This window comes from Choloepus didactylus, chromosome 9 (genome assembly GCF_015220235.1).
Source record: "Choloepus didactylus isolate mChoDid1 chromosome 9, mChoDid1.pri, whole genome shotgun sequence".
Classification (NCBI taxonomy): Eukaryota; Metazoa; Chordata; class Mammalia; order Pilosa; family Megalonychidae; genus Choloepus; species Choloepus didactylus.
This window is the reverse complement of record NC_051315.1, coordinates 61,904,845-61,930,448: the sequence shown is the minus strand read 5'-3', so window position 1 is coordinate 61,930,448 and position 25,604 is coordinate 61,904,845. Positions and strand designations below refer to the sequence as shown.

General features: G+C 36.2%; 1 protein-coding gene across 1 annotated transcript in view; it reads right to left on the bottom strand.

Moving 5' to 3' along the window:
* PDK1 (pyruvate dehydrogenase kinase 1) overlaps nt 1-25,604 on the bottom strand; it is a 46,021-nt gene that overhangs the window by 14,525 nt on the left and 5,892 nt on the right. The window contains exons 4-8 of the mRNA XM_037849685.1: nt 16,502-16,686; nt 16,104-16,199; nt 14,788-14,865; nt 13,183-13,259; nt 11,272-11,370 (exon numbers count right to left, since the gene is read on the bottom strand). Of these exons, the coding sequence (XP_037705613.1) occupies nt 11,272-11,370; nt 13,183-13,259; nt 14,788-14,865; nt 16,104-16,199; nt 16,502-16,686 (535 nt within the window). The remainder of the gene's footprint in view (nt 1-11,271; nt 11,371-13,182; nt 13,260-14,787; nt 14,866-16,103; nt 16,200-16,501; nt 16,687-25,604) is intronic.

Here is a 25,604-nt window from a genome sequence, read left to right as displayed (position 1 = left end):
TAGGTCTTTATGTTGTTCTTATATCATTTTGCAATTCAAATAATTACATGGTACATTGAATTTAGTGATTCATAGATTATTTTTATTCTATTTTCCTTCAGAGTTTACATAGACTTATTTTCCTAGCTATTGTATAGCTTATATTCTAATCTTCTATGCCGATTTTCTTTTGCACAAAATTGAAACTGATTCTACTACTTGTAATATTAATGTAATTGTCATACACAATCTGCTTTTAACACATACACACATACAAACAGAGAGAGAGAGAGAGAGATAAAAGTATTACTGAAGTATTATTAAAAAGTCAATAAGACCCACAGCAGGGCATATTATAATCAAAGAGCTGAATGTGAAAGATAAAGACAGAATTCTGAAAGCCTCAAAAGAGAAGCAATGTGTCAAGGGATTTGCAATAAGATTAAGTGCCAATTTTTCATCGGAAACTATGGAGGAAAGAAGGCAGTGGGAGAACATATTTAAAGTGCTGAAAAAAACTGCCAACCAAGAAAGCTATATCTGGCAAAACTGTCAAAAATGAGACAGACATTAAGATATTCCCAGGTAAACAAAAGCTAAGGGAGTTCATTACCAATGGACTGGCCACACTGGAGATTATAGAGAGTTCTGCAGGTTGAAAGGAAAGGACACTAGACAATAGATAGAAGCTGAATAAAGAAATAAGATCTCTGGAGAGGGTAATGACATGGACAAATACAAATGCTTTACTATTTTATTTTTGTTTTGTAACTCCACTGTTTACTTCCTACAGTATCTAAAAGGCAAATGCATAAAATATAATGATAAATCAATGTGTGACAAGAACTACATAAAAGTGGAAGGACGGAAGCATATAGGAACATAGTTTGTATATACTATTGACGTTAAGTTGGTATCAAAGTAAACAAGACTGTTACATTTAGAATATTAAATTTAAACCCCATGGTAACTACAAAGAAAATACTGATGAGTATATACGCTTACAGAGACAGAATTCCAGGGGTGAGGGACAGGGAAAATGAGGAGTTAATGCATAATGGGGTAGGGTTTCTGTCTGGGAAAGTTTTAGTAATGGAAGGTGGTGAGGATATTGCAATCTTATGAATGTGATTAATCCCACTGAATGGTATGCTTGGGAGTGGTTGAGATGGGAAAATTTTTGTTGCATATATATTCCCATAATAAAAGGAAGGGAAGGGGAAGGGGAAGAGGAAGGGAACAGAAGGGAAGGGAAAGGAAGGGAAAGAACGGAAAGGAAAGGAAAAGGAAGGGCAATTAAATAGATAATCACGATTGAATGAAATATATGATCCAGAATGGGCTCTGACAATGGAGGAGAAAAGGCTCAAAGGGACATTATTGGGGTATATGAAAAAATTGGAATATAGACTGTAAGCATTATATCAATGTTAAATTTCTTGAACTTGATAACTGCACTTACTGGCTATATAAGTGAATATTCTTGTTCTTAGGAAATGTACCTGGCAATATTAAGTGTTCAAGGAGCATGATTTGTGAAACCTATACTCAAGCATTCAGAAAATGGATTAACAGATGGAGAGACAGACATATGGAATGGAATGATACAGCAAATGTGGCAAAATGTTAAAACTGGTGGAGATGAGTATCTGGGGATAGGTGTATGTCAGCATTCTCTGTGTGGGGCTCCTATTATTTTTGTAACTGTCCTGGAAATTTGAAAGTTTAAAAAAAAAAAGTTTTTTAAAAAAGTCAAAAGACTAAATGGCTTATAGTTGAGTTTTTACATATTCTTAAAAAATCTTTACAGTATACACATCTCAATTTTATAATGGAAATTATATAGCTTTCTTCATTTTGAAAATAAACTCATCTATCTCGAAATACCATTTGAAGACTTGCCTCTAACATATCTATAATGAAGTAATCACAGTATAAAAGTATACAAGGAGTTTGTTAAGAACCAGCATACAGCATTATGCTTGAAATTGTTTTTGGCTATGAATTCAAAGCCCTGTAAAGAGATTTATTTTAATAAGATAAATAAACAGGATATTTTCTGAGATCCATCAATTTGTTAATTATTCACCCTTTAATTCAATGCTCTGCCTCATACTTCTGGTGATAGGAGTAAGAAGTGTGGGTGTTCTGTAAATAGTAAGTAAATAACCATATCACACTAGACAGTAAGATAAAAAGGTAAACATTTATAAATATTTCCTGGTTTTCTTTAACCTTTCAGCTACAAAGACAAAAGCAATCCAAGAAGTGACGTCCAGCTGCAGATGAGTTTGAGAAAAGCAGAATTACTGAACAGAAACAGAAGGGACCATGAGAAACATCATCTTACTAGCAGAGAAGGGGGTAAACTAAGCTATAGGAATATAGTTGAAAATTGATAAAATTAACCTCCTTTGCTTTGCAATCAAAACCAAAATAAACTAGAGCTGGTGGATTTTTAAGGGTAACATGGTCAAAAGAGTCTCCAAGAGAACTGTATAGAAGATCTTACATCAGAGGATCTGTGTAACTCAGGGAAAGGGAAGGAAGGAATAATGAGAGGCAGATAATTCGTCTCCAATGCTGTATATATATATTAAAGATAAGGAGAAGGCAAGAAGAATGGCACTTTGGTGACAAATATATTGAGATGTGAAAATTAAACAGGAAAACTCTGACTAAGAGAACTGAGAGGGAAAAAAATCTAGAATCATAAGAGAAAGCCTGTGGCAAGGAAAAGGAAGAGATTATGAAAGAGATGGGGTGGTGGGGAGCAGTGTCAACAGGAAGGCTGAGAAGAAGTTTGTCAATTATTTTAAAATTTTTCTCTTCAGCACATCAAATCGCCACTTTCTAATGTCACTTAAGCAAGAGCTGCCATCCCTTAACATCCTGCTCTGCACACCACTGAGCTCCCTAGGCTGACTCACGGCCCTGGAGAAATGAACCACTACTCACCTGATGACAGCTCTGAAGCCAGGAAATTTACTAGCCCTGTATTCTTCTAGCTTCTTAACCAACAGCTATTTCACTATCAAGTTTGTAACATCGCCAATGGTTGTTGCACCAAGACACTTAAATTTTAATTTAAAACACATGTGGCTGACACTGCTCTTAGTTATTGCATAAAGACAAAACACAAAATCTGAAAGCTAGAATTTTAAGACAGAAAAAAAACAACTTCACTCACAGGATTTTTAGGAGAGACATAAAAGTTTTTTTTTTTTTTAAAAAAGGCAACAATCCAAACAAATTAAAAGAATGGAAAGAATCCCAAGCCTTGACCCTGAGAGTCTAAGGTAAGTGATGGGGATGAAAATTACACTAAAGAAAATCAAAACAAGCATTTCACATGTAAAGAGAGATAAGAGTAAATGTATTCAAGTGCCCCTGGGTATGAGGAGGAAGATGAATGAGTGCAGACAGTCTAATACAGGAGGATATATTTTTTTGAGGCTTTGAGAACAATTCTGTTCAAGTTCCTTACAAGCCTTTGTTTACATCAGATAGAAAAATTCCTTAACACTAAGCAAAACCTGCCCACCAGCACAGAAAGAATCTCTGCTGAGTGCCTAAAAGCTCAGTTAACCTTGATCCGTGCAGGTGCTGGATGACCTCAGGTCTTGGAAAGCAGGTGTGGACGAGCATGCCAAAGCACATTAATCAGAAGCAGGAAAAGGTGTGAGAATGACCATGCTGCAGCACAATGTAAGTCCTGAAGTAGAAGACATACGGGGCTTATTTTGAATCCAGTAAACCTTAACCTTAATGCACACAGTGCTGCACATAGCTAACCAGAGGGATCTGGGCTGAAAAAGAGTAAAGCATTCACATTCTTTTCTTCAGCAGACAGACAGTATTACTGTGTATTTCTTATTTGTGCCTCACTCTTCTAAATGAACGGCATGGTAGTTTGAAGCTATTATGTAACCCAGAGAAGGTCATGTTCTTTCAATCCATTCCTGTGGGGGCAGACCTATTGTAGGTGGTACCCTTTGATTAGGTTATTTCAATTGAGATGTGATCCACCTCATTCATAGTGGGTCTTAATCCTCCGACTGGAGTCCTTTATAAGATGATAAATAACATATAGAATCTAAGAGATGAAATTCAGAGAAAAGTCCCAGAAAAGCTAAAAGAGGACCCACAGAAGAGCAGAGTGGAAGCCTCTGAAGCCAGAAGTGGAAAGCAATGAAACCCAGGAGAGAAGGACCAGCAGGTGCCGGCCATGTGCCTTGCCAGGTGACAGAGGTATCCTGGATGCCAGCAGCCTGTCTTCAAAGTCCAGGTATCACACTATTGATGCCTTGAGTTGGACATTTTCATGGCCTAAGAACTGTAAATCTGTAAGCTAATAAATCCCCACTGTAAAAGCCAACTCATTTCTGGTATATTACATTCCAGCAGCTTTAGCAAACCAAAACAAACAGCCAAGAAAGATAGAAAAAAGGAATCTTAGAGGAAACAGATAGTTCTGGGAGCAAAGGGATATTTACTTTACCTTAAAAAAAAAGGCTGTAATATTCTCACAGGAATAAAAGATAAAACAGGAACAGAAAACAAGGTGGTATTGAAAACCAACAGCATGTAATCACAATGTAACTAGCATCCTAGCAGCCAGTGGGAAGGGTGTCTTTACTTGACCTGACTCTGAGTTCACTTTTAAAAAGGTTTTTACCCAGAGCATTTATCAAAAACAATTAGATGCTACTGATTAACTTGAGGGCTGCCTTTGGCGGTGGATAACAGTTGGAGCAAACAATAGGCTGACCAAAAAGCTTAACAGGAAGAGCTGGGAGATGAGATGCTCATAGAGACATTGAAAAGCTCAGAGGTATTCCTGGGAATATGGAAGGGGTATGCTCATGCTCAGGAAAGAGCTGAAAAGGCCCTAAGCACTCACCTCTGATTGACCTTGAGGCACTGCGCAATCAGGAAGTGAAGGTTAGGGCAGACCTGTCAACCACCTGGCCTAGCACTCAAGGTGTGCCCTAATGCAGATTCCCTTAGCAAAGACTGGGAGACTTACTGGTTCTTGGAGTTTAAGGAAGTATCTGTATAATCATTAGCTGATCACTAGTCTAACGGAACAGAGATTTATGTGGCCACTCACAAAACAGAATACAGACTTTACAGAATTAGTTCATAAAAGTCACTGTATAAATAAGTAACAACAAAAAAAGTTTGGGAAAGGGGGAAATCTGATTTCCAGACGTATCACATTCTATTATTTTAAATGTCTAGTTTTCAACAAAAAAAATTACAAGGCATGCAAAGAAACAAGAAAGTATGTCCCATAAACAGGAGAAAAGGAATCAACAGAAACTACTACTGAGGCAACTCGCACTTACTGGACAAAGCCTTTAAATTAACCATCTTAGATACGTTCAAAGAACTAAAAGAAACATCTAAAGAACTAGTGGCAACTAAAGAACTAAAGGAAAATATGAGAATAATGACTCATCAAATAGAGATTATCAATTAAAAAGACAAATTATTTTTAAATAATAAATAGAAATTCTGGAGCTGAAAAGTATAATAACTAGAAGGGCTCAACAGCAGATTTGAGCATATGGAGGAAAGCAACAGTGATAATGAAGACAGATTTAATTATCCAGTCTTGGGTGCAGAAAGAAAAAAGAATGAAGAAAAGTAAACAAAGCCTCAGAGATCTGTGAGATATTTATATACCAATATATGCAGAATGGGAGTCCCAAAAGGAGAGGATAGAAAGGGACAAAGAAACCATCTTAAGAAAGGAGGCCAAAACATCACAAAACAGATGAAAAACATGAACTTGCACATCCAAGAAGTTCAACAAACACCAAGTAGAATAAACTCAAAAGATATCTGCACCTAGATACATCATAACCAAAGAAAAGACAAAGACAGAGAGAATCTCGAAAGATAGCTGAAAGACAAAGACAAAGAGAGAATCTTGAAAGCATCAAGAAAGAAATGATTCATCACATACATGGGATCCTAAAAAGGATTAAAAGCTGATTTCTCATCAGAAACCAGGAGACCAGAAGGCAGTGAGGAAGGTGACATATTCAAAGTGTTGAAGGAAAAAAACTTTCAACCAAGGATTCTATATATACAGCAAAGCTATCCTTCAAAAATGAAGGATAAATTAAGATACTGCCAGATAAACAAAAACTGAGAGTTTGTTGCTAGTGTATCTGCCCTACAAGAAAGGCTAAAGGGAGTCCTTCAGGCTGAAATGAAAGAACACTAGACAGTAACTTGAATCTACATAAAGAAATAAAGAACACTAGTAAAGCTAACTGCATGGGCAAATATAAAGTCAGTTTTAATAAGTTTTTTTGGGGTCTAACTTCTCCTTTTTCCTTTATGATTTAAAAGACAACTATATAAAACAATAACTATAAACCCATGTTGAAGGGTACACAATGTGTAATGATATAATTTGTGATAATATCAACATAAGCAGGAGAGGGGGCTAAACTACTTAGGAGCAAAGTTTTTGTACACTATTTAAATTAAGCTGGTATTAATCCAAACTAGATTGTTAAAAATCATGATGTTAATCCTAACCCCTGGGACAACCACTACAAAAATAATTCAAACAATATAGTAGAAGAAATGACAAAGGAATTAATATGGTAATGGAAAGTATTGTTTTAACACAAAAGGCAGGTATAATGGAGGAATAGAGGAATAAAAAAGATACAGGGCACAGAAAACAAATAGCAAAATGGCAGACATAAATGCTACCTTATCAGTAACTACATTAAATGTAAATGACTTGAACATTCCAACTAAAAGGCAGAGACTGGCAGAATGGAATTTTTTTAAATGATCAAACTATATGATGCCTAAAAGAGACACGCTTTAGATTCAAAGATATGAATAGGTTGAAAGTAAAAGGACAGAAAAAGATACAGCATGACAACAGAAGCTAAAAGAGAACTGGAGAGATATACTAATATCAGACAAAATAGAATTAAAGACAAAAATTGTTACTAGAGTCAGAATCTAGAATATAGGTCACCATTGGATGGGTGGAGATAGGGAATGGGAAGCTAAGGCTTAAAAATCAAGGTTCCTATTTAGAATAATGGAAATGTTTTGGTAATAGATGCTGGTGATGGTAGCACAGCATTGTGAATGCAATTAACTGTAGTGAAACATATATCTGAATATGGTTAAAATGGAAAATGTTAGAGTGTATCTATGGTAACAGAATAAAAAGTTAAAAAAAAAAATCCATGGGACTATACTACATAAACAGGGAACCCTAAGTTAAACATGGGCTTTAAGTAATAGTATAATTACAGAAATGAAAAGGATTGTAAGGGAATATTATAAATAATCATAAGTCAGTAAATTAGATAACCTAGATAAAATGGAAGAATTCCTAGAAAGATACAAACTACAAAAATGACTCAAGAAGAAATAGATAATCTTAACAGACCTTGTGGTACATTGAGATATGTACCCCAATTTAGACATGTGTTTAATCTCAATTCATGTCCCTGTGGGTATGAACACATTATAAATATGACCTTTTGAAGATGTTAGTTTTAGTTAAGGTATGGTCCGTCTGAATGAGGGTGGGCATTAAGTGCATTACTAGGGGCCTTAAAAGAAGAAGGCCACAGGGAGAAGGAGGAAGTCAGCAGGAACTTGGAAGAGAAAAGAAGAGGACACCACCATGTGACTGCAAGCAGAGATACAAAGCCAAGGAACCCCAGATATTGCAACACGCCAGTATTGGAACACTACTGACCCCAGGAGGAAGCAGCCCTTCTTGCCTCTGAAACCATGAGACAACAAATTCCACTGTTAAAGCCAACCCATTATGTGGAATTTATCATAGCAGCCTGGCAAACCAACACAGACCTATAAAAAATAAATTGAATTAATAAAAAAAAAATTTACACAAAGAAATGCTCATGCCCAGATGGCTTCTTATTCAAGAAGAATTAACACCGATCCTTCACAAACTCTCCTAAAAAATATGAGGAGAGAACACTTCCTAGCTCCTTCTATGAGATCAGTATCACTGATACCAAAACCAGATAAAGGTATCTCAAGAAAAGGAAATTGTAAACCAATACCTCTTATGAATATAGATGCAAAAATCCTTAACAAACTAAGATAAATCATATGCAAAGTGAGATTTATCCAAAGAATGCAAGACTGGTTCAACATACAAAAATCAATGAACAGAATACACCATCTTTAATAGAATAAAGGCCAAAAACCACATGATCTCAATAGACACAGAAAATGCATTTAACAAAACCCAACACCCATTCATGATATAAACCCTCAACAAACTAGGAAAAGATGGGAACTTCCTAACCTAATAAAAGGTATCTATGAAAAAACTGACAGCTAACAGCATACCAAATAGTGAAAAAGACTGAAAGATTTTTCCCTAAGATCAGGAAACAAGGCAAGGATGATGTCCACCTTTGCCACTTCCATTCAACACCGTATTGAAGGTTCTAGCCAGGGCAATTAGGCCAAAAAAAAAGCATGTAGATTGGAAAGGAAGAAGTAAAATTATCTCTTATCTCTAGTAGTTTTCTATCTGCAGATGGCATGTTCTTGTATATAGAAAATCCTAAGGAAGCCACAAGAAAACTAGAGCTAATAAATGGGTTGAGCAAGGTTTCAGGATAGAGAAATACTTTAAAATCAGTTGTATGTCTACATAGTAAAATGACTGATCCAAAATGAAATTAAGAAAATAATTCCATTTACAGTAACATCAAAAAGAATATTTAGATATAATTCAACAAAAGAAATTTAAGTTTGTACACTGAAAACTACAAAGCATTGTTGATAAAAATTAAAGCAGCTTTAAATAAATGGGAAGATAGCCTGTGTTTATGGACTGGAAGAATTAATACGGTTTGAAATGCCAATACTCTCCAAATTGATCTACAGATTCAACGTAATCCCTACCAAAATTCCAAGTGGCTTTATTGGCAGAAACTGACATACTAATATTAAAAATCAGATGGCAATGAAAGAACATACAACAGCCAAAACAATCTTGACTCACATTTGCCTATTTCAACCTTACTATATAAAGCTACAGTAATCAAGACTGTATAGTACTGGTATATGAATAGACATATATCAGTGGAATCGAATAGAGAATCCAGAAAAAAAAAACATATATTTTTTGGCAACTGATTTTCAACAAAGGGTGCCAAGATAATTCAATGGGGAAAGTGCTGGATATCCACATGTAAACAAATGAAATTGACTCTTTAACTCAAACCATATACAAAATTTTATTCAAATGGATCAAGACCTAAATGTAAGAGCCAAAACTATTAAAACTCTTAGAAAATATAGGCATAAATCTTTGTAACCTTGGATTACACAATAGTTTCTTAGATGTGATATGAAAATAGATAAGCAATAAAAGAACGGACAGAATATTTGGAATTCATTAAAAATAAAAAAACTTTGTGCTTCAAATGATACTATCAAGAAAGTGAAAATAAAATACTCAGAATGGAAGAAACTATTTGCAAATCATATATCTGATAAATGATCAGAATATATAGGTGATACATATAGAGAAAGAATTCTTAAAACTCAACAATAAAATAACTCAATTAAAAATGGGTAAAGGATCTTAACTGACATTTCTCCAAAGAAGATATACAAATGCCAATAAGTACATGAAACGATGCTCAACCTCATCAGACATCAGAAAATGCAAATCAAAATCACAATGAAATAGCACATCACACACTAGTATGGCTACAATAAAAAAGACGGACGATAACAACTTGCCAAGGATGTGCAGAAATCGGGACCCTAATATATTTACTGGTTAGAATGTAAAATGGTACAGCCACTTCAGAAAACAGTTTGGCAGTTCCTCAAAAAGTTAAACAGAATTACCATATGACACAGCAATTCTACTCCTGTGTGTATATATGTACTCCAAAGAATTGAAAACAGGTGTTCAAACAAAAACTTGTACATCAGTGTTCACTGGCGCATTACTCATCATATCCTAAAAGTGGAAACAGCCCAGATGTCCATCAACTAATGAATGGATAAACAAAATGGGTTAGAACCATATAACAGAATATATTCAGCCATGAAAAGGAATAAGTACAGATACATGCTAGAATATTATGCTAAGTGAAAGAAGCCAGTCACAAAAGACCTCATATCATATGAATCCATTTATATAAAATGACCAAAATAAGCAAATCTATAGACAGAAAGTAGATTAGTAGTTTCCAGGGTCTAGAGAGGATAGAATGGGGAATGACTTCCAATGCTATGGGGTTTTTCTCGGGAGTAATGAAATGTTCTGGAATTAGACATTGGTGATGGTTGCACAATTTTGTGAATACACTAAAAATCACTAAAAACAAAAGAAAATTAAAAAAAAAAGAACAGTAGATGCCTTCAAAATATTGCGGGGAGATTATTTTCAACCTAGAATTCTTTTAAAAGATGCAAAATAAAAGGTAGGAGGAGAAGGTAGTACTTGGGGAAAGGGAGCAGGTGCTATAAGAGAGCTAACTCCTCTGAAAACCACAATGGAAAGTTATTATTTACTGTTTAAAACAAAAAAAAACCATAAATAATATTAGAATACTTAGAAATATAGAGGTAAATATCAGAAGAAATAACTAAAAGACTACCTCTGAGTAATGAGACCTGCCAAGTGGGAAGGAACTGATGTTTCTACTCTGCATTTATTATTTTAATAAAAAATTAAGTGATTTTAAAAAAGAGAAACACCATCACAGTCTAAGAAACTGGGCCACCAGAACAACGTGGTGGAAACCAGAGGACCTGATTCCACATTGCCTGTCATGTTTTCACTGTATACCTGTGAGCTAATCACTGTGTCTTAGTTTGGTCATCTGTAAAACTGGGGATAAAATTACCTGGGCTTCCAGTCAAAGAACTGTTATGAGAATTAAATGAAACAAAGTAAAAGTAGATTGAAAAGCACTGTTTAAAAATGAAAAATTATGTACCATGTAACACTGAAAACACTGAAATATTTTAGATTTTAGATCAAAGTAGATATTCATGATTCCTGCTAAATTGTCTTGTCTTTAGGATTTACTTTAACTTGAATCACCTGGATTAGGACAGGAATGGAAACAGACTCAAGGGATAATTCCATGATCTGTCAGATAAATGAAGCAACTATTGGTGACACGATTTCCTTCACCGAGAATAAGTTAATGATGTCTTCTAGAAATTATGTACATGGTCATCCATGTGTGCCTGCATATCAATTAAAAAAAAAAAACAAAATGCATTTACCTTCACAGTCAAATCCTCATTACCTAGAGTGACGTGAACCTGAATGGGGGGGTAAACACCTTTGTCGGCAAGGTGCTCCATAGTTGCTCTCATTGCATTCTGAAATACATTAGTTACATTAAAAATAAATAACTTTAAAAAAAGAAATGAATTAGAATTTTCAGAAGTACATATGCATATGTCAAAGAATCATAATTCTTATAACCATATTTAAGGAGTTACTTTTAAAAAAAAAAAAGTCATTTTTGAGGAATTTAGGAGTTATTTTGACTTAAAGATTCCAACTAACTTTTGCATGTTTTTAAAAACCAGACTTCTAAACACTTTTTACTAAAGCAGAAAATTCTGTCCAAACTCTTTAATTTTAAAACTATAAAAAACAATGGTTTATTTTTGGTGAAAACACAGTTTCTTTTCTGGTTTTAAGAATGATTTTTGTCATAAATTTCTTTAAGAAAACATATATTTTTTCATATAGTATTAACAACAATGGCCTTATTATCACGTAGAAACTAATCAAATTTACCTCTAGTTTGAAACTAAGGATATTTATTTTGTAAAACTGTTTTGATCCATTTCTAAAGGATACAGGGTACACACCATGTTATTTACCAACATATCATAAGCATTAAACAATAATAACATGATATGAAGCATAGGAGAGGAAACTGATAAAGACTCGATACAACTAAAAAGGCAAAAGACGGGACTGAATTTGCAAATAAGGGTGTGTGGCCCTGGCTCTCCAGTCAGGAATGAGTATCCCTGAGGAGAAGATCATTTCTACCAAAAGTGGTTTAAGATTAGGTTTAAGATTAGGTTCCAGATGAAAGCCATTACTTTTTACGTTATGTAAAATGTCACATAATATGGTAACACTTCCTTTATTAAGCATCATGAGGCATACGATATTTCATGTGATTGAAATTTCAGGAAAAAATTAGTTTTTACCCTGTAAAAGTGCCAAAACCTATTTGTTTAACCACTTTGACACAAAGATTTTGTAAGGTATTAGATACGTTCTTGCTATCTTAGAACAAATGAGCATTCTTGAACTGTTGCTCAACAAATGGGATCATCCAAATGTGTTCTAAGATGTTCGGTCAGATTTTTGTGTTTTAGTTTATTTTTGTTTTTCATTACCAGGCTGAGAGCTGCCTCTTTTCTCTGAAGAAACAGTTACTAGAGTAAGCGAGACTCCAAGAGTCTGATCGAAGGCTGTCGTTTCAGCCAGAGAGACCCATAAGGCTCCTCGTCCCTCCTTTCCGGTCTACTAGCAAGTATCACAAGTGAAAAGAAAAGTACTCTCAATGTTACTAGCAAAATTTAGTCTTCAAAATTTGTCATAAAGAGCAAATGTAACAGCAGAAGTCCTATAGTCAATACAAATTACTTTCTCAAAATAAAAAGCAGGCATGTAACAGGACTCGGGTTCTTTAACAGTGGAAAATTTAGAATCACCCTTCTAAATATTTGGCTTTATAAAAATATTAATATAAATACAACTTTATTGAGCATCTATAACATGCTGCCATATATTGGGCATTTAGTATGGTATTCCCTATCTTCCTGACAATCCTGAGTGTGATTATCCTCGTTTTAAAGAGGAAACTGAGTCTCAGTGGAAAGTTTTAATGACTTGCCTAAGATCACACAGCTAGTATCTGGCAGAACTGGGATTCAAAGCATGTCTTTCTGACTGCAAAGTTTGAGCTTACCACTATACTGAGCTGCCCATCAATGTTGATTTTAAAAGGCTGGTCTCCAGCAATGTGATGTGATACTGAACATGAAACAATAGTCACCTTTTAATGAAAGCAAGGAGAACCCAGAGGAGTATTTAAATTGTAGAGTAGAATTCCTAACCTCATGAAAGGACTGAAAAAGGTTAAGCAATACTATTTTACAAACCTTGAAAAGTTCAAACACCATGTGATAGAGATGGGATGGTACATAAACCACTTGTATTGGCTGTCCTGGTGATTTTACTACAGAGCAGAAGAGAAAAATATGAAAGTATAGAGAGATGTGCTTAGAGCATTTTTAAGAATAAATTGTGTAGTGATGAAAAGAAAACATTTACTATGGAAGACAGTATTATTTTGGGAAGAACTGCCACACCACTTCCTCTTCATTATATTGATGTCTGAACCCCATACTCTCATGGGTTTATTATAACTGACAATGACATCACAAGTACTGTAGTAATTTCTTGCAACACTAAATAATAATCAAAGCAACCCACTCCTCCCATTCTTCTCTATGATGGTGAATCTTTGGAAAGGACACTCAATCTTAAGGCCAGATTTTTACTTTCCAAAGAGAAGTGTTAAAAAAAGCAAATGTCATAGTGTAATGTATAGTCTAATTCACATAAAAGCATTTTTTTAAAAAGCCATCTTCTAAATGTTTCACCCAGGAAGAATTTTGCATGTTTTATTTTTGGCATTTCTGAGGATGTAGATCTGAATTAAAACTTCTGGGCTACTATCAAATTTACCATGAAATACAAAATCTACGTGTAAACATTTAACAGGGGCCCAAGTGGGGGGAGGAGACATAGTGTGTAAAATAGAACCTTCAGTTGAGCAAAGGAATTAGATTCACCATGGCTTAGAATTCTAATTCGGTCCATAAACTAGACTCTCCCCTGCATTGCCTGCCCCTTGGGAATATAAATGGCACATCTGGAAACCATCCTCATTAGTTCAGGTTCCTGAACTATCATCTGTGCATTGTGATTCATATTTACCGAAGAGTAGAATCATGGACTATAAGAGTTAATATGGCTTTAGAAAAAAATAAGCAATTCTGTTTTCAACTGGATAACTTCTTCCTCTGCTTGCCTACTCTAAAGTCCAGAATAAGGCTTAATGAAAGCCTATCTAACTTTATTCTTCCCACCACCTTCTTAAAGTGTCATCTTAACTTGGGAAATATTTTTCTCCCTACCAAAATACACTGCCTCTGGGCGGGGGGGGGGGGGGGGGAGTATCTAAACCTTTTGTGTCCACAAGGGTGAAAAGAAGACCATCAGAGAGAAACAGAGGTTCTCAAATGGATGAGCATCTTTCTTTCCACTTTATACCCCCAATCTTTTGCTTCCTCGAGGCAGTAGAAATGTTACACAGTAAATCTTACAATATTGAAATGCATAGAAAGTTGGATGCAATTCTCTTGGCATAATTTTATTTTTGGACTAACCAGAAAGTTAAAACTAGCAAAGAATCAAAGATCAAAGTTATCAATTAAAAATAAGGAAAATGGGGCAAAAAAAGGCTAAAAAAAAAAAAAAAAACTGAAGGAATCCAATGAAATTTTTAAATGCATAAACATATATATGTTCACAAGTAAATATATATATATTGCATGATTATTCTCCTTCAGCCTTCATACTCAATAAAGAAGTTAATAAAAACAGCCCTTTTCTATTAAGACAAATCTAAAATCTCCATATCATTCCTTCTCAGGTAATCATAACACTAATCATTGAAATAGAGACGACATCAGACTTACCATTTAATTCCTCAAGTTCTAGCTCAGGAGAGTTAAAATAATACAAATCACATAGATGCCTAGCATTTTCATAGCCATCTAGTGTGAATCAAAACAAAAAAAAACCATTAAATTTAGTTCTGCTTCATCCATTAAGATAACATAGTATTGACAAGTGAAAGTTTAAAACTATAGAAGACAACACATTTTAATAATTTTGGAATTATTAAAGTTCTTTCTAATTGTGACATGATATAACCTAACAGCCATAAAGGAGGAATGACAGATACGACTACAAAAAATTTCAAAACATCTGTATTGAAAAAGACACCATAAACATAGTAAAAAGAAAAGCAGTAGGCTGAAGAAAATATATCATGTATTATAAAAATATAATACTCATACTCTAAAAGGGCTTCTATAAAATCAGTTAAAGAAAGATAGGTAATCCAGTAAAATATAAGCAAAACATGTGAATGGGCAACTCAGAGAAGAAAAAAAATAGCTAGTAAACATTTGAAAAGCTGTTCTAATTCATTAAATTCAAAGCAGTGACAGTAAAAACAATGAGATATCAGTTTTTCCTCCATCTGACTGTCAAAAATGTAATGAATGAAAATTTCCAGAATTGGTAAGGGATTAGGAAACAGGCACTCAGTGAATGGTTGATACCTTTTTGGAGATATCAAAATAGTAAATAGTAAAATAGCATTTTACATGTTTTTAATTCTAGGTCTCTTGCCTTCTAAAATACTAGCAAAAGTCAGCTTATATATAAGGATGTTCACTACAGTATTGCTGGCAATTGAAAGAAAATTTTAAAAATCTAAGATGTTTAGTGGGAGAACAGATTGATACATTAGGATACATCCATACAGTTTATTAAAACTCGGGTTAAATCTTTATATACCGACAAGGTTAGATGTCTGTAAACATGTGGAAAATATATGTACAGTAACCCACTTTATAAAAACAAACAATGAAAGACCATCAACAATTTTATATACGTATATGTGTATGTGCTATAAACCAAAAAGTATGGAAGGATGCAAACCAAACTGTTGTGAATTATGGTAAAGAAAATTTCAAAGGGGGATGGAAGGACTTGAATGTTTTGAAGTAAAACAGATCCCCTCAATAGTATCACCATAATTTGCCTAACAAAGCACTGTATCAACAAAATTTTTACCCCATATATAATGTATATATAATGCACAAACAACATACATATTTGCTCTTCACATTTTTTCTCAGGATATAGTCATTTCAATAGCAAGAAATAACACAACAATTTTTATTTTTGCATCTTTTTTGAAAGGAGAAATTTACGTGTTTACCTTTAATAACTTCAACTACATTGCAATTTGGATTGATGCTTCCTATGTGTTTTCGATGAGAAGGACTTCCTTTGCCTTTTCCACCAAATAATAAAGCTATAAAAACATAGAAAACAAACAAAATAAACTAAATTACTTAATCCTCTTTTCCAGATTTGAATACTATTTCTCTAAATAGTTCCAGAAGAACAAATATTTTCCATAAGCATAAACATACTATTTTACATTCCATAAAAATACCTCCTTTAGACAGCTCTCTATTTTTCTTAATAGGCAAAAAAAAAAAAAAGAAAAAAAAATCAAAGTAAATGTTTTCCATAAAGGGAAGTTTTCAAAATAAATTTTAAATGTACCAACACATTTTATTTAGCCTCTTCTCTTGACTTCCATACACTTACAGTGTTGATTGAGCAGCATTCTAATTGAAATGCGACTCATGTAGAAACGATCCAAAAAGTACTGAACATTCTGGCTGGTGACAGGATCCACCCCGAAGCTCTCCTTATATTCAACCACACCCTGGGCCATGGTGGGAATGACATCATTGTGTCGATTTCTGATCCGTATCACAGTGTCTGTAAAGCTAAACAAACCTGTCTATTAAAAAGGCCAAAAATTTTGACAAGTGAATTCATTACTAAAAAATAAGTTTAACCAACTGTACTAGACAAAGAAATCCATAATTCAGCAAAAAGACAATCAGTGCATGTTTTCTAACACTTACTTATTTCAGATCATAAAATATACCGGATCAATGAAGGTATAGGGCTTCAGAAATATAACTTCCAAAATGTAATTCTTTTCTTGGAACTCCTAAAAAATACGGCTGCCACAAAACACAATCTTAAAAATGTTACGGGTTTTTGTTGTTGTTGTTTTTAACCAATATCAATTAAGGTCATTGAACACTCAATATGAAGAGGGTATTCCAGGGACATTTCCACATAAGGGAACACAGAACACTTGCTTCTTGAAAACACATGCTCCGTAAGGAATCAAGATGAATAAGCAAATAAAGCCTGTGTGGCTTTGAAAGTATTCTCTATGGTTCAAAGAGAGAAAGAACCACTCGGAACAGAAAAGTAGAAGAGAATTCTGATTTCATTCATCCTATGAGTTTACAAAACGGGAGAAGAAAAGTAAACAGTCATGACTAAAGGAAAACTTTTCAAAACATACAGCCTTCACATTCCTGTCCTTCAAAAGACACTACTGGCAAGATTGTGGCAAGATGGCAGAGTAGGAAGGTCCAAGAATCAGTCCCTCCACCAGAACAACTATTAAATAGGCAGGAACTGTTTGAATCAACTATTTTGAAACTCCCGAGTCCAGGAAAGAGCATCCAGGGAAGAGCAGGGGAAAGAGGCTGGAAATTATAGTAAATTACAGTAAAGACCAGTGAATTGCTCTCTCTACATGGCTGTTACTGGTGCCCAACCCCACATGCAGCAGGTAGCACTGGGGTCCAGCCCCTGGTGTAGCTTGCTGGTGCCAGAAAGGGATATAAAAATCCACTTCACTAAGATCTAAGGTAGGCACGTGCCAATCGCTGATCGTGGTTTTTACTACTCGGGATCGCTAGGTGCCCAGCTCTGAGGCGGCCACTTTTCCAGCCCACCCTGGACAAGGATGGCAGAGGAGACTTAAAAACACTTCCTCAGGTCTGCAGAGGGGAGCTGAAGGGCTGCATTTTTTGCTGAGCAGGTTCAGAAAGTACAGCTTTAGGGAGCTATAGAAAAAGCCCCTAGCGATCTTCCTGGCCTGTCCTTCATCCTTCTCCAGGACAGTTTGGGGCTGGCCAACTCTTCCTTTTTTGGGTCCCTGGCCTTGTTTGGGTCCCTGGGGCAAACCTTACCTGCTTTAAACCTGGCAGTGGAACACCCAGAAAAGGGAGAATGTCTGTCTCCTGGGAAGCAGAGGGGGCCTCCAAACTCCTGTGAACAGGGGAACTCCTAAGACCACAAGATAGCACAAGCCCAGGAAAAGACACAGGCCCAGAAAAGACAAGGAGGGCCTTGGGCTGACTCCTGATAGGACTGCTGACACTCAAGAAAATCTCTGTCCTATCACCAGCTGATTACAAATCTAAGAAACAGACATATAGAATATAAATCCCAGAATTAACATTTTGAAATATTAAAATGCGCAGTGTGCAATGAAAACAAAGAAACAGGAAATGATGGTTCGCCCAAAGGAAGAGGATAACAATCTAGAAAACATCAACGAAGAAGACGATTCTGTGGACATAGTGGACAAAGACTTAAAAAAAAGGATCCTCAATATGCTCAAACTGAGGGAAAATATAGAGAAAGAACTAAAGGATATCAGGAAAACAATGAATGAACAATATGAGAATCTCAATAAAGAGACAAAATTCTACAAAGGAACCAAACAGAGCTCCTGGAGTTGAAGACCACAAAAACTGAAACGAAGAATTCCCAGGAATTTTCGACAACAAATTGGAGCTGGCAGAAAAAAGAATCAGTGAACCCAAGGACAAGATAATTGAAATGAGTCAGGCTGAGAAGCATAAAGAAGAAAGAATTACAAAAAGTGAAAAAAGCCTTAAAAGACCTCTGGGACACCATCAAATGTACCAATATACACATTATGGGGTTACAGCAGGAGAAGAAAGAGAGAAAGGGGTAGAAGGAATATTCAAAAAAATAATGACAGACTTCCCAAACTTAGCACAAGATGTGAATATGTACATCCAAGAAGCCCAGAGCACTCCAAACAGGATAACTTTGAAGATATCATGTTCCATCACATACTGATAAAACTGTCAGATGCAAGGGACAAGGAGAGTTCTGAAAGCTGCAAGAGAAAAGCATCATGTACAAGAGAGTCCCATTATATTAAGTTCCAATTTCTCATCAGAAACCATGGAAACAAGAAGGCAGTGGCTGAAATACTTGAAGCACTGAGAGAAAACAACTGCCAACAAAGAATTTTATATCCAGGAAGACTTTCTTTCAAAAGTGAGTGAGAGTCAGGAACCTAAGATGGCGGCTAGGTGAGGCAGGGCAAAAAAAAACACCTCCATGAAAAATACGAGATAAAAACCAGAAAGTGACCCAGAACACCAGTTCCAGCATAGCACCAGCCAGACAAGGTCTGCTAATCTACAGGGACCATGCATTTGGTGAAACCAGGACTCTCCATTCTGAAACAAGTGAGTGAGTTGGCTGAAAGTCCCTCAGCCATGCTGCAGTGTGGGGAAATGGTGGGTTGGCGTTTGGAGACAGACTAGTTCTATTAAAAAAAAAAAAAAAAAAAAAAAAAGCCCGGGAGCAGCTGTAGATATGACGGGGAGAGCTGCACAGCTGCTGCTGATTTTCTCGGGGCCAGGGGAGCAAAGGGGAGCCAAAAGGAGAAAAAAATAAACCACACCACTTGCACCCATCTCCCTAGCGGGCTGGGGACACTCCTGCCCGGGGCCGGACCCATACCCCAGAGCTGCACCAAGAAACCCAGTGTGATGGGGAGTCTTTCTCGGAGCACCACGCACACGCCACAATATTGGCCATGGACAGGGGCCTTTAATGCACCCACAGCTGATTGTCCCGGAGCTGGGAGGGCGGAGCTGTGTGAAAAGGTGGAAGTTAACACGCCCCATTCAACCATCTTTGAAGCGGGCTGGGAACGCCCCTGCATGGCCTGGCGTCCTAGGGCTTCCCTGGAGGGCCAGCGTGCACTTGTGATGTGGCACAACCTTCCCTCAGCAGAGGTCGTGGAAGAGCACAGCAGAGAAAGGGCCCCACTCGGAAATCCGAGGGAACATACACCAATACCAAGGACTTGTGGGTCAGTGGCAGAGACAGTCTGTGGCGAGACTGAAATGAAGGCTTAGACTCTTGCAACAGCCTTATATCTCTGGGAACACCTGGGAGATTTGATTATTAAAGCTGCTCTCCCTCCCTAACCACTCAGACACACGCCCCACATTCAGGGCGGACAGCACCAACAACACACCCAAATTTAGTGCACCAACTGAACCCCACAAGAATCAGATCCTCACACACCACAAAGACAAAGTTGGGGAGAACTGACTTGAGGGGAATAGGTGACTCACGGACACCATCTGCTGGTTAGTTAGAGAAAGTGTATGCCACCAAGCTGCAGTTCTGACAAATTAGAGATCAAGTAAAGCAAATGCCAAGAGGCCAAAAACAACAGAAAATCTTAAAGCATGTGATAAAACCAGACGATATGGAGAACCCAAACCCAAACACCCAAATCAAAAGATCAGAAGACAAACAGTACTTGGCACAATTAATCAAAGAACTACAGACAGGCAACAAGAGCATGGCACAGGATATAAAGGATATAAAGAAGACCCTAGAAGAGCATAAAGAAGAAATTGCAAGAGTAAATAAAAAAATAAAAGATCTTATGGAAATAAAAGAAACTGTTAGCCAAATCAAAAAGACTCTGGACACTTATAATACAAGATTAGAGGAAGCTGAACAATGACTCAGCACCTCGAGAACCACAGAATGGAAAATGAAAGAACAAAAGAAAGAATGGAGAAAAAAATCGAAAAAATAAAAATGAATCTCAGGGATATGACAGATAAAATAAAACATCCAAATATAAGACTCATTGGTGTCCCAGAAGGGGAAGAGAAGGGTAAAGGTCTAGAAAGAGTATTCAAAGAAATTGTTGAGGAAAAATTCCCAAACCTTCTACACAATATAAATACACAAAGCATAAATGCCCAGTGAACTCCAAATAGAATAAATCCAAATAAACCCACTCCAAGACATATTCTGATCAGACTGTCAAATACTGAAGAGAAGGAGCAAGTTCTGAAAGCAGCAAGAGAAAAGCAATTCACCACATACAAAGGAAACAACGTAAGACTAGGTAGTGACTACTCAGCAGCCACCATAGAGGCGAGAAGACAGTGGCATGACATATTTAAAATTCTGAGAGAGAAAAATTTCCAAAAAAGAATACTTTATCCAGCAAAACTCTCCTTCAAATTTGAGGGAGAGCTTACATTTTTCACAAACAAATGCTGAGAGATTTTGCCAATAAAAGACCTGCCCTACTTCAGATACTAAAGGGAGCCCTACTGACAGAGAAACAAAGAAAGGAGAGACAGATACAGAGAATTTTAACAGACACATATAGAATATTACATCCCAGGTCACCAGGACACACATTCTTCTCTAGTGATCATGGATCTTTCTCCAGAATGGACCGTATGCTGGGACATAAAACAAGCCTCAGTAAATTAAAAAAAAAAAAAAAAAAAAGAATTTGTTCAAAGCACATTCTCTGATCACAATGGAATACAAACAGAAGTCAACAACCATCAGAGACTTGGAGAATTCACAAACACTTGGAGGGTAAAAATGAGGGGGAGATGAAAACATTCCCAGATAATCAAAAGCTGAGGGACTTCATCACCAGTAGATCAGTCCTATAAGAAATGCTAAAGGGAGTTGAGCAGGCCAAAAGGAAGGGACACTAAACAATTGACTGAAACTACATGAAGAATAAAAATTTCCAGTAAAGATCACATGGTAAATATAAATACCGATACTGATGTATTTTTGATTTGTAGCTGCACTATTTACTTCCTACAGGATCTAAAATACATAAACTGTAATGATAAATCGGTGGTTTGGGACTCAATGTAAAATAAGTAATTTTTGACAAGAACTACATAAAGGTGGGGGAATGATGGAGTATAGGAACATAGTATATGTGTCATATTGAAGTTAAGTTGGTATCAAAGAAAAACAAGATTGTTATAGATTTAAGATGTTAAATTTAAGCCCCACGGTAAACACACAAAAAATATCAGAGAATATGACCATAGAGATGAAAAGCAGAGTGTGGGTTACAAGAAGTGGGGGAAGGGGCAATGGGGAATTAAGAAATGAGTGTAGGGTTTCTATTTGGGGTGAAGGGAAACTTCTAGAAATGGATGGTGGAAAAGTGATAGCACTGCAACATTCTAAATGTGATTAATCCCACTAACAGAATGCTAGGGAGAGGGTGGAATGGGAAGATTTAGGCTGTATATATGTTCCCACAATTGAAAAAAAAAGACAGTCTAAATAGATAACAATTAAATGCCAAGGATGATCCTGGATGGGATCTGAGAATGGAGGAGAGGAGGCTCAAAGGGACACAGATGGGACATAAAAAAAAAAGGAAATATAGAATGTAAGCTTTGTATCGATGTTGAATTTCTTGAACTTCTTAGCTGCACTTAATGGCATTGCATAAAAGAATGTTCTTGTTCATGGGAAAGGTATATGTGAATTATACTGTTTGTTCAAAGATATGTGCAGCTTGCTCTCATATGTTCAGAGGACAGAGCAATAGATGATGGATGATAGGGAGGGAGGGAGGGAGGGAAAGAAAGAAACAGTGGTGTGACAGGATGTTAAAGGTGGTGGATCGGGGTATCGGGGGAGGGGGCTTGGGGTATGCTGGAGTTCTATGTATGGGGTTTGTACTGTTTTTGCAACTGTTACTGTAAGTTTGAATTTATTTCAAAATAAAATTTATTAAATTAAAAAAAAAATGAGTGAGAGATTAAGACATTTCCACATAAACAAAAGCTGAGGGAGTACATCAGCATGAGACCTCCCCTACATGCAAAGCTAAAGGGAGTTCTTCAGACTGAAAGGAAATGACACTGGACAGTGGTTCAAAGCAGTATACAGAAATAAAGACCACTTACAATGGTAACCATACGGGTAGTTATAAATGCCAGTATTATTGTATTTTTTTGTTATGTAACTCCACTGCTTATTTCTTACAGGTGCTAAAATGCAAATACATAAAAAGTAATGATAAATCTATGGTTTGGGGTGTACAATGTACAAAGATAAAATTTGTAACAAGTACAAAAAAGGTTGGGGGGTGGATGGGTAGAGGAACAGTGTATACCTATGTTAATGAAGTCAAGTTGGTATCAAATAAAATGACTGTTATATATTTAGGATATTAAATTTTAACCCTATGGTAACCACAAGGAAAATATATGAAAAATATATCCAGAGAGCACTGAGAAGGTATTCAATATGGTATAACCTAAAGTCAAATATATATGAAAGCAGGCATAACAGAAAAATAGAGAGACAAAAAAGGTATAAGGCCTACAAAGACTAAATAGCAAAATGGCAGAAGAAAGTCCTGACATTATCAGTAGTGACTTTAAATGTGTATGGATTTAACTTTCCAGTCAAAAGGCAGAGATTGGTAAAATGGGCTAAAAAAAAGCATGATCCCACTCTATGCTGCCTATAAGAGACACCTCAAATTCAAATCCATAAGCAGGCAGAGGGTGAAGGATGGGAAAAAATATACCATGAAACTAGTAACCAAAAGAGAGTTGATTAGTTGTCCTAGTATCACATAAAATAGATTTTAAGTTAAAAACAGTTACCAGGGACAAAGACAGTTATTATATACTGATAAAGGGGTTAATTCAACAAGAAGACATAATAATTACAAATACATATATACCTAACAGCAGAGCTCCATAATATATGGAGCAATCACTGACAGATTTGAAGGAAGAAATTGGTGGTTCTACATTAACAGCAGAAGACTTTAATCCACCATTTTCAAGAACTGATAGAACATCTAAACAGAGAACTGATAAGGAATTACAAGACTTGAACAATACTCTAAACCAACTAGACTTAAGAAACATATAACGAAGACTTCACCCAGCAACAACAGAATGCACGTTCTTCTCAAGTACACATGGGCCATTCTGCAGAAGAGACCATATCTTAAGTCTCAGCAAATTAAAAATACTGAAATCGAACAATGTATCTACTCCAACCACAATGGAATGAAGCTAGAAATCAATAACAGAGAGAGGAAAGGAAAATTCACAAATACATGGAAATTAAACAATGTACTGTTAAACAACCTGTGGATTAAAGAGGAACTCACAAGGGAAATTAGGAAATATCTTGAGGCAAATGAAAATGAAAATACAACATACCAAAACTTATGGGATGCAGCAAAGCAGTGCTGAAAAGGAAATTCATAGCTGTAAATGCTCACATTAAAAAAAGGAAAAAGATTTCAAACCAGAGACCTAACCACAAAACTGGAAAACCTAGAAAAAGGACAGCAAATTAAATCCAAAGCAAGCAGAAGGAAGGATATAACAAAGATTAGAGTGGAAATAAATGAGATAGAAAATTTAAAAGAACAGTAGTGAGAATTAACAAAACCGAGTTTGTTCTCTGAAAAACATCAATAAAATTGACAAACCTTTCGCTACACTGACAAAGAAAAACAGGGGGAGGACATAAATTCCTAAAATCAGAAATGACAAGGGAGACAATACCACCACCCCAACAAAATAAAAAGGACTATAAGAAGATACTATAAACACCAGTACACCAACAAATTGACTTACCCTGACTTAAGAAGAAACAGGAGATCTCAACAAATAAATAACTAGTAAAAAGATTGAATGAGTAATCAAAAACCTCCCAACAAAGAAATGCTCAGGCCTAGATGGTTCCACAGGGGGATTTTACCAAACATTCCAAGAAGATTTAACACCAATCCTGCTCGAACTCTTCCAAAAAACTGAAGAGGAGGGAGCAGTCCCTAATTCATTCTATGAGGCCAAAATCATCCTCATACCAAAGCCAGATAAAGACACCACAATAAAAGAAAATTACAGACCAACATTTCTTGTAGTTGCAAAATTCCTCAGCGAAATACTAGCAGACTGTATCCAACAGTATATTAAAATAATTATACACCATGATTAAGTGAGATTTATCACAGGTATGCAAGAATGGTTCAACATAAGAAAATCAATTAACACTACATTAACAGAATAAAGGGAAAAACCCACATGATTATCCCAACTGATGCAGAAAAAGCATCTGGCAAAATCCAGCACCCCTTCTTGATAAAAAACACTTAAAAAACTAGGAATAGAAGGAACCTTGCTCAACATATTAAAGGGCATGTCCTAGTTTGCTAATGCTGCCGGAATGCAAAACACCAGAGATGGATTGGCTTTTATAAAAGGGGGTTTATTTGCTTACACAGTTACAGTCTTAAGGCCATAAAGTGTCCAAGGTAACACATCAGCAATCAGGTACCTTCACTGGAGGATGGCAAATGGCGTCTGGAAAACCTCTGTTAGCTGGGAAGGCATGTGGCTGGCGTCTGCTCCAAAGTTCTGGTTTCAAAACATCTTTCTCCCAGGATGTTCCTCTCTAGGCTGCAGATCCTCAAAAATGTCACTCTTAGTTGCACTTGGGGTATCTGTCCTCTCTTAGCTTCTCTGGAGCAAGAGTCTGCTTTCAATGGCCATCTTCAAAATGTCTCTCATCTGCAGCTCCTGTGCTTTCTTCAAAGTATCCCTCTTGGCTGTAGCTCCTCTTCAAAACATCACTCACAGCTGCACTGAGTTCCCTCTGTCCATCGGCTCATTTATATGGCTCCACTGATCAAGGCCCACCCTGAATGGGTGGGGCCACACCTCCATGG